At 36.7% G+C, this 13,518-nt stretch overlaps 1 protein-coding gene across 9 annotated transcripts in view; it reads left to right on the top strand.

Moving 5' to 3' along the window:
- RBMS3 (RNA binding motif single stranded interacting protein 3) overlaps positions 1 to 13,518 on the top strand; it is a 713,870-nt gene that overhangs the window by 288,953 nt on the left and 411,399 nt on the right. For all 9 annotated transcript variants that reach the window (XM_059390794.1, XM_059390798.1, XM_059390793.1 and 6 more), the window contains one exon: positions 2,890 to 2,981. In XM_059390794.1, the coding sequence (XP_059246777.1) occupies positions 2,890 to 2,981 (92 nt within the window). The remainder of the gene's footprint in view (positions 1 to 2,889; positions 2,982 to 13,518) is intronic.

Below are 13,518 nucleotides of genomic sequence, written 5' to 3'. Positions count from 1 at the left end.
ATAGGTCTGCTGTCAGCCTAATATTTCTACCATTGTATGTCACAGACTTCTTGTCCCAAGCTTCTTTCTTAATTTTCTCTTTGTCACTGAGACTTGTAAGTTTTACTATTAGATGATGGGGTGTTAACCTTATTTTTATTGATTTTGAGGGGAGTTCTCTGTGCCTCCTGGATTTTGATGCTTATTACCTTTGCCAAATTAGGGAAATTCTCTACTATAATTTGCTCCAATATACCTTCTGTCCCTCTCTCTCTGTCGTCTTCTTCTTCTGAGATTCTAATTATTCTAATAGTTTTTTGTGTTATGGTATCACTTATTTCTTGAATTCTCCCCTCCTGGTCCAGTAGTTATTTGTCTCTCTTTTGCTCAGCTTCTTTACTCTCCATCATTTGATCTTCTATAACACCAATTCTCTCTTCTGCCTCATTCATCCTAGCAATAAGAGCTTCCATTTTTTACTACATCTCATTTATAGTCTTTTAAAAATTTCAACTTAGTTAGATTTTAGTTCTTTTATTTCTCCACAAAGGGATTCTCTAGTATCCTCTATTTTTTTCAAGCCCAGCTAATATCTTTATAAGCATCATTCTGAACTCTAGTTCCAACATTTTACTAATGTCTGTATTGATTAGGTCCCTGGCAATTAGTACTGCCTCTTGCTCTTTTTTATTCCTTGAGGTGAGTTTTTCCATTTTGTCATTTTGTCCAGAGAAGAACAGATGAATGACGGAACACAATGCTAAAAGGATAAATATACAGAAATATACACGCTAAATGAATTAGAAGATACCTGCAACTGGGGGTAAGGGGGAAGGAGGGGATGGGAGAAAGGGGGAAAAAAGAAGAAGAAGAAGAAAAAAATATGATCAGGCTGGTGAATAAAATAGAGTCATACACTAGATTTGGGGTATATTTTGGTCAGTTAGAAGAAACTGTCTCCCAAAATTTTAAAGAAAGAAATATATATATATATATATATATGTATATATATATATATATATACACAAAAATAAGGGTAAATACAATGAAGGGATGGAATATGACTGCAAAGATGAAAATTTAAAAAAATATATTTTAAAAGGAATTGATAAGATAAGACGTTGGTTGAAAAAAGAAAGAAAAAAATCAAGAAAAAAGGGGGCAGGGAGAATGCCATCAGGCAGGAGACTAGAATAAAGTTATATAGTAGATTTAGGGATATATTTTGCTCTGTTAGAAGAAACTGTATCCCAAACTTTTAAAGAAAGAAAAACTTCTATATATGCAAAAAATAAGATTAAGTACAACGAAGCGATAGAATATGAATGTAAAAATGAAGATTAAAAAAGAAATTTAAGAAAGTATTGATAACATAAGATGTTTAAAATATAAAAAAGGAAAAATTCAAAAAAAATAAAAAAGAGAAAGAAAAAATTAAAGAAAATTTTAAAAATTGAACTTTGGAAGACTAAGGACCCTTGGGGAAAAAGCCATGAGTTCTATGTGTTGCTTTCCCTAGCTCTGGGGTTCTGCAGTTAACATTGATTGGTGAACTTGGTCTTGGCTCGATGCTGTAACTGATCTTCTAGGGGAGGCACCTGTTGCAGTGATTCTCAAATGTCTTTGCTGGAGGCATAATTGCACCACCCTTGCCGGGGGCCAGGCTAAGTAATCTGCTTGGGTTTGCTCTTGGGAGCTTTTGTTCCCTGAACGCTTTCCATACATCTTTGGAGGAGGAGAATGAAAATGGTGGCCTCCCAATCTCTGGCTTAGATGAGCCAAGAGCTCAGGGCCCTGCTCCCTCAGAGTTAAGCAGCCAATCCTTCCCATCACTCTGGTCTCTGGCTACATTCTGTACTATCTAGCTGGTGACCGATTATTTCTATCTCTGGTGCATGGCCCCTTTTGGAGTCTTTAAACCCAACAAATTCCTGTGGTGCACTCCCATGCCACTCCTCCCAGAGGAGGAAGGAGGGGTCTCCCTGGATCTACCACTTGTGGGGTCTCTGCTCAAAGAGCAGTGGCCGGACTGTGCCATGGATCACAGTTTAAGATAACCCGAACTGAGAGCCCCGTCCTTAGCTCTGCCTCTGCAGCCAGCTTTCCTGCTCCAATACCTTGGAACCCTGCCACACTCAGGCACCCCCAGTCTTTGTGTGACCTCATGGGTCCTGAGACCACACTGTCCCAGTGAGGATTCCACCCCCTGCTTAGCCACTGGAGAGACATCCCTCAGCAGAGGAAACTTCTGAAAGTTCCAATTTTGTGCTCCACTGTTCTACTGCTTGCTGGGAGCTGGGCCCTCCCCTGCAGTCTATCTTCCTGTATATTGCCTCGGATTCACTTCTCTGCATGCCCTACCTTCCAGAAAGTGGTTGCTTTTCTGTTTCTAGAATTGCTCATCTTCCCTTCGATTTCCTATTGAGTCGTTAGGTGTTCAGAATGGTTGATAACTATCTAGCTGAAGTCCTGGGACCTGATGATATTTAGGTCTCCTACTCCTCCACCATCTTGTTCCTCTAACATCAGTTTTTTTTTTTTAAAGTTTTGAAAATTAACTTTAGACATAGACTTCTCTGTATTTTTCAGCATTTTGTGCTCCTCATTTTTTGTAGCAAATTCACCAAAGAAAGAAGATCCTGGTTAAATAATATATTACCTTACTGATCAAATTAGCCCAAATCAGATCACTAACTGCATACCCAATCTCCAAAGCAATCTCCAGATAAATAAGAGAATTACAATTTTGTATTTAATGATATTGCAGTATCTTTCTTGACATGTTAAGGCCAATCAGTTGAGAACCTTCACAGTTATTCCAAGAGTTATGAATGCAAGTGTGACTGCAAACACCCCTTCCATTGGTAGGAGAGAGATGTGGTACTAACAAGCGCTTTTGTGTTTTCACAGGTTATGGTTTCGTAGATTTTGACAGTCCTGCAGCTGCACAGAAAGCAGTAGCATCTCTCAAGGCAAATGGCGTGCAGGCACAGATGGCCAAGGTAAGACTGGGGTTCAGATATTTTTTCTTTTGTGATCTTATATTTCTCCATTATTGTGAGCAGAATCAGAATTGGAGATTGCAATGATTTGGATTATATTTACTTGGTAGGGAAAACAAGAAACCTTCTAATAGCTTTGGCTTGGAAGAACCTGGCTGGTTTATTTCATTGTTTTCTGTGTATATTTCTGTGTATATTTATTAATAAGCTCTTTTGTTTTGGTGAACTCATTAGCGCTTTAAGGGCACTTGTGAAGCGCTCTGTTATGCCTGAAAAGAGTGTGTGTGTCTATGTGTATCTAGGGCTTTCACAAGTAAACTGTTTGGGAGTAGTCTGATTCTCAGCAAGTTGTCATTGGTAAACTGTGCTCCAAAACTGTTCACTCTCATGTTGGGGAGAGATGAAAGCTGAATAATGAGGTTGTGTGATTTATGCAGGAAAATGAGCTTAACCAAAAGTTGTACATTGTCTGTATTGATAGAATTTCACTTTGGCCTTTACAGATAGTTTTCCTAGGTGATAATCTCCTTGATATTAATTACTTCCAATACTCATTTGTTGTTATGCAGTACAAGTAGTTCAGAGCTTTCTATCTGAAGTCATAATGCATTTTTATATTAAAGAAAATAAATAAGAGCATTTTAAATAGTTTTGAATTTTGACTGCAGTGGTGGTTACAAGAATCTACACATGTGATAAAATGGTGTGGAACTATACATGTATATCAGTATCAACTTCCTGGTGTTTATATTTTACTATAATTACGTAAGATCCAAACTTTGAGGAAACTGGGTGAAGGGTACATGTGATCTCTTTATGCTAGCTTTGCAATGTGATGTAAATGTATGATTAGTTTCAAATAAAAAGTCTAAGAAAAACGTTTATGGCATGTAGGTACTTGATATATTTCTGCTTTAAATTAATGGTCATTTTGGATTTGATCACATGCAAATATATTTTTAAATAATTTTCTCATTACTCTTACTAAATTTGTTTGTCTCTGGATTCTCAAAAGTTAAGTATAAGAGCCAACAGATCTTGAAATTCAGACCTAATGCATTTGGGCCATCTTCATGTATACTCTTACCCTTAACTATTCCCCTAAGAACTGAGTGATATAGCAACCAAGTCATCAAACCTTCAGTCATTTGAATTTTGTTATGGTTGCAAACATTCCCTGACAATATTTTCCAATTTCAACCTGAGACAGCCAGAGGTGGGATGTTTGGTTTTCTTCATCTTCAGTGTCTTTTAGCAAGCTGATACCACTCATATCTGTTAATCTTTTGTTGTGGGTCACTTCCCACAAAGATTACTTCGGTGAACTCATTGCCCTTTATGATACATTGGTTGTTTTTCAAGGCTCTATATATTAGAATTTGAATTCTTTCAGCTATGTAATGCATTCCTCATCAAGACTGTGCCTGGAAGCTTTGAATTTGGTCATGAACTAAGAATGATGAAGTTAACATTTGTAATTAATAAGGAGATTACCTACATGTCTTGGTTTAAAGGTCACTTGGCAAAAGAGTCAAGTTACCTGGCAATTTAAGCAGGCATTATGCCCAGGAAACAAATGGTAAAACATAGTTGCTCAGTACATGCAAAATACAAAATTTGAAATTCGATTGAAAGACAACTGACAGGAAAATCATCATAAAAATGCTTATAAAAATTATTATTAGAATATCTTTGATTTATTTTATTGATGGACTAACAAGTTTTGGAAATTGCTAGGTTGTGGTAGTTTGAAAATCATGAATACAGGGTATGCAATCTCAACTGTTTCAAATGTTCTGAGAAAAAAATAATATATATGTAGTTTTACTTGTTGGGTTAAAATCACTATCATCTTGCACAACAGGCAAAGAAAGTTGGCATTGATTTTAAAACTACTGAGGAGCGATTATGACTGTTTTTTCTCTGTGTCTGAGCATTCTGGTACACAAGGAATCTCTGTCCATCTCACTCTCTCATACACACACATACACACACACACACTCACACAAGTAACATGTACACCAATCACTGACCTCTCACCTAAATAGGAGGCAATCAAAGGAAATATATTTAAAGAGCTTCTAAAAACTGTTATTCATTATACGCAGCATTTTTATCCTTAGCACATGCCCAACATACACTGCACAATGTACAATGTAAGGAGATTCCAACTGAAATACTTGCAGGCACTTACTTTATTTCTGGAGTTGCTGAAAGATTTCTACCTTATCAGTTATGCTGTCTGTGGAGTAAATTCTTCTTCTTTTTCTTCTCACAGACTTTGAATCTAAAGCCCAGAGCTTTAGGTCCACATCTGCGTACTTAGAAAACTTTCAGCAGTAAATAGCTCTGTAATTTAACTACCCAGAAGCAAATAAATAGCCTCCCTTTGACAATGAAATGGAACAAGCTTGACCACCTGTATTAGCAAATTTCTCACTGAGCTATTGGATTTCATGGCCTTTTTTTCCCCTTTTGTCCTGGTGATAACTATAATTTATTATCATATAAACCTGCAGTCTGCAGGGTGTGTGAAACTTGCACCGCATTTTTTGTCATTTAAGTATCTACTGAATCGCCTCCTGCATCCTTGTTCTTATCAATATCCTACAATTTAGGTCATGGTGCTACATTTTAAAGACTCCAGGATTTTAAAGCAAAAATGCAACAAATAATCTGGGTTCTGAATAGCAACCAGGAATGAACATGAAGCTCTCCAAGGGAATCACTCTAGCTAACTTATTCCAGTGTGTGCATATAAAAAATTCAACTGATTTGTCAACTAAGAAGAATCAAACAATAAATCATCCAGTAAGTGGTAATTGATTAATAATGTATAACCATTAACACAGACTAAAATTTTCTGTATACTTGCTGTTCTGTCAAAAAGAGTTTTTAGGGATCAAAGGAAATGTTTCTTTGAGGAGAGCAGATTTAGAATATTTTAGTAATACATAGTGGTTAAGAGTGTAGGTTTGGAGAGAGAGAAACTTGGCCTTGAATTTTGGCTCTGATACCACCCGGATGTGTGGCCTTGGCTAAGTTATTTAAATATCTCTTAAGCTCTCTAATAATAATACTCGGGTAATGGGACTAAGGATGTCTGTCAGAATTAATTTAAAAAAAATACATAAAGAATTTAGGATGGTGCTTAGTTATACCAAGAAGTCAATAAATGTTAATTATTCAATGAATGTTGTTATTCATTAAATTCAAAGTTGGTTACTGAAACTTCTATAAATTCTAACACTTGCTTTAAGTGGTGTGTCATTACAAAACAGTCTCTTGAGAAATATAATAAATAATATCAATAAACATTTTTATTACATTCTAAGTGTCAGGCACTGTGCTAGGTGTTAGAGAATCAAGTTGAATAAAACCTCTCTTATTCTGAATCTTTATGTTTGGTCTGTCTCCTGGGATTGCTACTGGATTGCTCTGGATTAAGAATATTGGCTATTACGGTTCTTGCCAACCTCAAAGTATTGAGAAGAAAATCATTTGGCTGAGGAATGAGTCTCTATAAGCATAAAAAGAAAAGAGCTGAAGAGAAACCAGCTAAGAATAGCTTTACTTTGTAGGTGTTTTATTTTCTTATCAATAAGAAGGTCGTAGATAGGCAGCAAAGGGCAAATACTTTGGTACACCCTCAAGGATCAAGGCTTCTCTGCCATTCATTATAGATGGCTTTCATCTGTACGTTTATGTTGTTTCTAAAGCCTATATAGGATACCCCCATCTTAGCAGGAAAAACAAAAGGATAAAGGAATCTGAAGCTGAAGCTGAAGCTGATGGATTGTTCTGGCTGATTCTGTCCTTTTAAAAGGCTTTCCAGAGAGGTGCCCGGGTGGCTCAGCAGGTTAGGCATTTGCTTTCTGCTCAGGTCATGATCTCAGGGTCCTGGAATTGAGCAGCACATAGGGCTCTCTGCACAGTGGGGAGTCTGCTTTTCCCTCTCTCTCTACTGTTCTGCCTGCTTGTGCTCTCTTGCTCTTTCTGTAAATAAATAAATAAACTCTTGAAAAAATAAAAATAATAATAATAATAATAAAATAAAAGCTTTTCCAGAATATTAACGTAGGCCCAACTATTTATATCATAATGGCCCAAACTGAGTCATATGGTTGCCCCCTTAGCTGCAAAAGAGTCTGGGATTATGCATAATTTAGCTTCCTCATCTCTAGTAGAGAAAATTAAGAATAGTTCATCTTTTTGGATGTCCAACATCTATTACACCATTCTTCCCATTTATACATTTTGGGTGGCATGCGTTTATTCCTTCCCTAAAAGAACCTACCTTAGAGCCTCATCCTATAATCACATCTGGTGATATCATCATCCCTAACAGGCTCAGACATGGTTGCTCCTCATGGCTTAACACTCATTAGCTTAAAAGATGAGTTATCTGTCCCAACTCCCACAGTAAAGAACAACAGAGAAAAAGATAAGATACATGAAGTAAAGGAAAACCACCATTCAGGGACAGAGAGAATGGGAAATAAGCAGAAGTAACCAGTTGCTAGCACACACCAAATCCTGGGGGCAGGAATAAATTCTAGCTTTGTCCATGCAGTACACTCACTGATTAGCCAGTCATATAATCCCTGCTGCCATATAGAGAGGGCTTTCTTGTCCTTTTTTCCCCATGGCCACACTAAGGCCTCACTGAAAGACTATATAGCTTTAGAAACTGAGTTTTCCTGAACGGAAATTTGGAGGCTCTGGAATGGCTCTACATATTTTGTGTTAGCAATTATTACCAGCCATGCCCTGAGCTATTTCAAGTTTAGCAGGCCTCTTTCTTACTTTCTGTCTGTCAATTCCAAACAAGTAAACAGAGTACATCTCTTTCTAGATGAAAAGTCCACAGGGAAGAAGCCACTGCCTCCTCAGGGCCCTTACAAAAAGCTTTTTCAGGTCTACTATTAGGGATGCTATTCCAATCACCAAAGGTATTCACCTCACTGAGGGATATGTAGAATAAATTGAAGTTAAACAATTGCAAAAGAGACCAAGTGTCTAACAGAATGTCATGCACATCAGGGATAGCATAAAAATCCCATGTCAACTATGACAGAGAACCGTATTGGGACCAGAGGAAAGGAATTCTCTTCCATAAATCAATAACCTGAGTAGCAGTTCTCTTCTAGGAAAAAAAAATAAAATAAAATGAGTGGTTTTTTTTTTTTTCCACTCAAGATCAGAAGAGATAAAAAATGAAAAATCAATGAATATATGAAAATAAATTCTGTAAATTCTAATATGTATATGCATAAACTTAATTTAAAAATGCATTACCCCAGGGGTACCTGGGTGGCTCAGTGGGTTAAAGCCTCTGCCTTCAGCTCAGGTCATGATCCCAGGGTCCTGGGATCAAGACCCATATCCGTTCTCTGCTCAGCAGGGAGCCTGCTTCTCCCTCCCCACCCCCACTCTCTCTGCCTACTATAATCTGTCTGTCAAATAAATAAATAAAATCTTAAAAAAAAATACATTACCCCAGGGACACCTGGGTGGTTCAGTCAGTTATGAGTTTGCCTTTGGCTCAAGTCATGATCCCAGCATCTTGAGATCGAGTCCCACAAAGGGCTCCCTGCTCAGCAGGAAGTCTGCATCTTTCTCTGCCTGCTTGTACTCACTTCCTCTCTGTCTCTCTCAGTCTAATAAATAAAATCTTTAAAAAAAGAAAACAAAACCAGAAACTTAAAAAAAATACATTATCCCAGTGGTTAGTACATAACCCTAATATTTATAGTCTAGTAGAAGAATTTTAGTTAATGAATGAAGGCCTACTTTATAGAATATTCTAGAAAAAAAATTAAATTTAACCACTAGCCTTAAGATGTGGTTTGTTACCAACCAAAGCAACTCTTCTGAATGCACAGACACATGCTGGACTTCATCAGCCAGACTCCTGTCATCTAAGGCTCTATTAATAGTCTCTGCTTTTACTATCCTTAGGTTTATGAGAGCAAGTTATTTGATGTCCATGGGTCACTGTAGTGGGGTTAGGTCTTGTTTGTTCAGCCAAACAAGGAAGCTTCTCAGAAGCTCTTGTGTAGGAAGGAGAGAAGCATCGTTCAAAGGCAAATTCAGTAGGCAATAGAGGTAATCCTGCCTCCTGAGACTGGGTGGGAAACTCAATCAATACTTATTATAATGATGGGCAAATTCTGTCTGGGGATCTAATATCCTAAAAATAATTATCCAGGTGTTTTTGTTTTCAACAAAATTAAAGAATCAGAGAAGCCTATATACTATCATTTGTCTGTATCCCAAAATGTGTCTCAGAGAGAATAAAGGATATAACCTAACATTTAGGTAGAAATCTCTTTCATTCTCTTAGTTTTTCAACACATTTATGTTGAACACCTTCTATGTACAAGATTGCTCTACATGCTAAAGATATAGCATTGAACCAGTTTTATGAGGATTGCATTCTTCTGGTGGAAGGCAGAGAAAAAACAAAGAAATACAATGTATTAGTAAGAAGTGGCTCTAAGACAATTAAAAGAGGTTATGGATACTAAATATATAGGAGATGAGGATGGTGGTTGAAGGTTGGGCTGAGATGCATTTTAGATAAGAGTGGTCAGGGAGAGTCTCTCTGATGAGGTAATATTTGAGCAGAGATCAAAAAGAAATGAGGAGAGCAAATTACAGTATAATCTCATAACAAGAGATTGTTATGAAAATTCTTTCTATAATAATTCAAAATAGAGCAAACTTTTCAGTGAGCCAACATGTCTGCACTTTGTTATCTCTATCCCACACCTTCTTAATAATGGTAGAGATGAATACACCACAATCACTTCCTCTTTTATTTTTTGTGGGAGTTCTCTGGTTTCAATCTATCATAATGGTGCATTTCTCAGAATATACGTTTTCATACGAACCAAGTTCTAATTTAGTCAGAAAGTACTTTTTTCCAGTACTTAACTTCTTCAAATTGTGTTGTTCTGTTGTACTGGTGGATGTAAAGAGATCATCTTTACATCATGTAAAGAGATGATCTCCTTACATCCATGACAAGATACCCTATACCACTGTCATGAAATGTTCTTTAAATAACTGTAATTCTGAAGAGTGGCAGTCCAATGTTGGTTTTAGCGCAGTTCATTACTTTTGGATGACTGATGCCATGTAATGAAAACCTTGCTCTGTATCATTTCCTAAAATGAATCTTTGTGTCACATGCTCTTGTGAAAGACATTTCCAACAGAAGAACATCTCTCACAAACACCACATATTATTTTTCCTCATGATGGATATTTTTGAAGTTGTCAGTAAAAGAAAAGCTAGTGGTTGGTCTTTCACAGGTCTGTAAAATATTTGTGAGTGCCTGCTTGGTTGCTTACCTCATTTATTTTTCCTTTTTTTAAAATCCTAATGCTGGATGCAGGGATACAAAACCCAATATTTAAATTGTCAGGTTGATCTTAATCCTATTTGTTAATTATTTGAAGTTTTTGAAGCAGAATCCTCTGAAGTTAAATATTTGTATTAGCTTCTACAAAATGATTTACATAATCAGGTTGTGAGTGCTACCCTGTGCTTTTGCAAGGACTCCACTATATTCTCTTTGGTGAAATGGTGGGTATGTGCTCTAATTGAATTTCCTGCCTTCCTAACATTTGACAAAAACACAAATCAATGAAAAAATTTGCCTTAAATTGTGTTGTAATTCGAGGTCTCTATCAGGTGTTCAGATACTTTTTTTACTGCAGGATGTCTGTGGACTATAAGTTCTCTTCAATTTGCAAGAAATATCAACTCTTTCATCCTACCTCTCTGAACAGAATGTGACCACAGGGTGATCTCACTTATTGGCTCATTTCTTGATATACTGTTAAGAAGTAATACTGAATGGTCTCCATTCTTGGCTTTAGTCATTTGTTCTTAAAATTGGAAGGAAAAGATCCTGTCTCTAGTCCCCATTGTAGAGGGCCGAAGGGATCTAATTAAAAGCATTACTTTGTCCCATGTAGATTCTGATTCCATTGAGAAAATTAAAGAACATCAAATTGAAACAACAAAACAAAACAAAACAAAACAAAACAATTGATTCAATTATGGGTAGTCCTGTATTAGGAAATGTGGCTTAGGTTTATGAGAAAGTGAGTCTTTAAATATTGAACGCCAGATTAGTTTAGCCATCCAGTCACAGCAAGTGCCAGAGAAGTATGGGCGTCCTGTAAAAGGGATGAAGGTGTGTTGTATCACTAGACCTAGAGGAAGATAGTGAATGTGGTGTCTGCTGGATCTCAAGGAGAAGGGAGGGAGCAAATGAGCCACCCTTACTGAGTTCTTGCTCTCAAACTCAACAGTCAGGTAAATCATTACTCCTCCCATCTGGGAATATTATGTAAGTGAACAAATAAGAAAAGGGCCAGGAGTGTCATACCATTATCCTTCCATATGAAAATACTGTGAGAAGGGATGGAAGCTTCTCTGGCTGGCTGACTCTAAATCCTTTTTGTATCTTGTTTTGAAGTGTACCTTAAAGAAAATTACTGAATGAATTATAACATTAGAATTATATGTTATATATTTATTCTTAGTAGTTTAACATCCTAGCATGGAGAAATCTGCTGAATACTGAGGCATGTGATCTACCTTGTTTCTACATTTACCACTGGTATGCTGTAGAACTTTTGTCAAGTCCCTTAACTATCTATTTTAAAAGAGGCAAGGAAACAGACAACAGGATGTACCGGGCAAAGGAAATTACATTTATTTTTCTTTTAATTGAAGTATAGTTGACATAAAATGCTATACTAGCTTCAGGTGTACAGTACAGTGATTGAGCAACTCTCTCTCTCTCCTTTTTTTTTTGACAACTCTTTATGTTATGCTACACTCACCTCATTGACTGTATTGTCCACACTGTCCCTTTCATACCCATGGCTTATTCTTTCCATAACTGGAAGCCTTTAACTCCCACTGCTCTTCACCCGTTTCACCCATCCCTCTAGCCCTCTCCCCTCTGGCAGTCATCAGTTTGTTCTCTGTTTTCTTGGGTCTACTATTTTGTTTGTTTGTATGATTTTATTTATAAGTGAAATCATATAGTATTTGTCTTTTCTTGCCCAATTTATTGCACTTAGAATAGTACACTCTACCTGCTTTATGCTAGTAAACAAGTGTTTATAGTTATTATATCACTTAATCCTTACTAGGATCCTACGAGGTAGATATTATTATCCCCATTTCATAGATGAAGAAACAAGAGATGACTTAGTTTCACAATGGTAGTCAATGGTGATGCTAGTTTTAAACCCAAGCCAGTTGGGTTCCAAAGCCTTGTTCTATGCAAGCAAAGTGTAGAACTACAAATGCTTCTCTTTAGGCTCTTTACTGGTGATCGGATATTTGATTTCCTTTTTGTACCCAGCTTTATTGAGATATAATTGACATAGAGCATTGTGTCAGTTTAAGGTATATAATGTGATGGTTTGATATGCTTAATATATTGCAAAATGATTATCACAGTGGGATTAGTTAACACCACGATCACCTCACATAATTACCACTTCTTCTTCTTTTTTTTTTTTTTGTAGTGAGAACATTTGAGATCTACCTTCTGAGAAATTTTCATGTATATAATGCAATTTTATATTAAATATAGTCACTGTGTTCTACATTAGATTCCCAGAACTTACTCATCTTATGTAACTGGTATTTTGTATCCTTGACCAACATTTCCTCATTTTCCTTCACCTCCAGCCCCTAACAACCATTATACTGTGTTTCTGTGAATTCAGCTTTTTAATATTCCACATATAAATGATATCACAGTGTTTGTCTTTCTCCATCTGACTTATTTTACCTAGCAAAATGTCCTCAAGTTCTATCCATGTTGTCACAAATGGCAGGATATCCTTTCTCTCACAGCTGAAGAATATTCCATTGTATATATAAACCATATCTTTTTTTCTCTTCTTTATCCATTCATTCATACATGAACATTTAGGTTGTTTTTATACCTTGGGTATTGTGACTAATGCTGCAATTAACATGGAGGGAGATATCTTTTTGCCATTCTGTCTTCATTTCCTTTGGATGTATATCCAGAAGTGGGATTTCAGGATCATAGTCCTATTTTCTTAATATTTTGAGGAACTTCCATGCTGCTTTCCATAGTGGGTACACCAATTTACATTCCCACCAAGAGTGCACAAGAACTCTCTTTTCTCCATATCCTGACCAGCACTTGTTATCTCTTCTCTTTTTCATGGTAGCCATTTTAACATGGGAGGTAGTATTTCAAGGAGGTTTTTTTTTTTTTTTCCTCAGAGAAACTGATTTTTTTTTAATTTTTTATTTTTTATAAACATATATTTTTATCCCCAGGGGTACAGGTCTGTGAATCACCAGGTTTACACACTTCACAGCACTCACCAAAGCACATACCCTCGCAAATGTCCATAATCCGACCTCCTTCTCCCAAACCCCCTCCCCCCAGCAACCCTCAGTTTGTTTTGTGAGAATAAGAGTCACTTATGGTTTGTCTCCCTCCCGATCCCATCTTGTTTCA

The sequence above is a fragment of the Mustela nigripes genome, chromosome 2, assembly GCF_022355385.1.
Source record: "Mustela nigripes isolate SB6536 chromosome 2, MUSNIG.SB6536, whole genome shotgun sequence".
Lineage (NCBI taxonomy): Eukaryota > Metazoa > Chordata > Mammalia > Carnivora > Mustelidae > Mustela > Mustela nigripes.
This window is presented reverse-complemented; position numbering and strand designations above follow the sequence as displayed.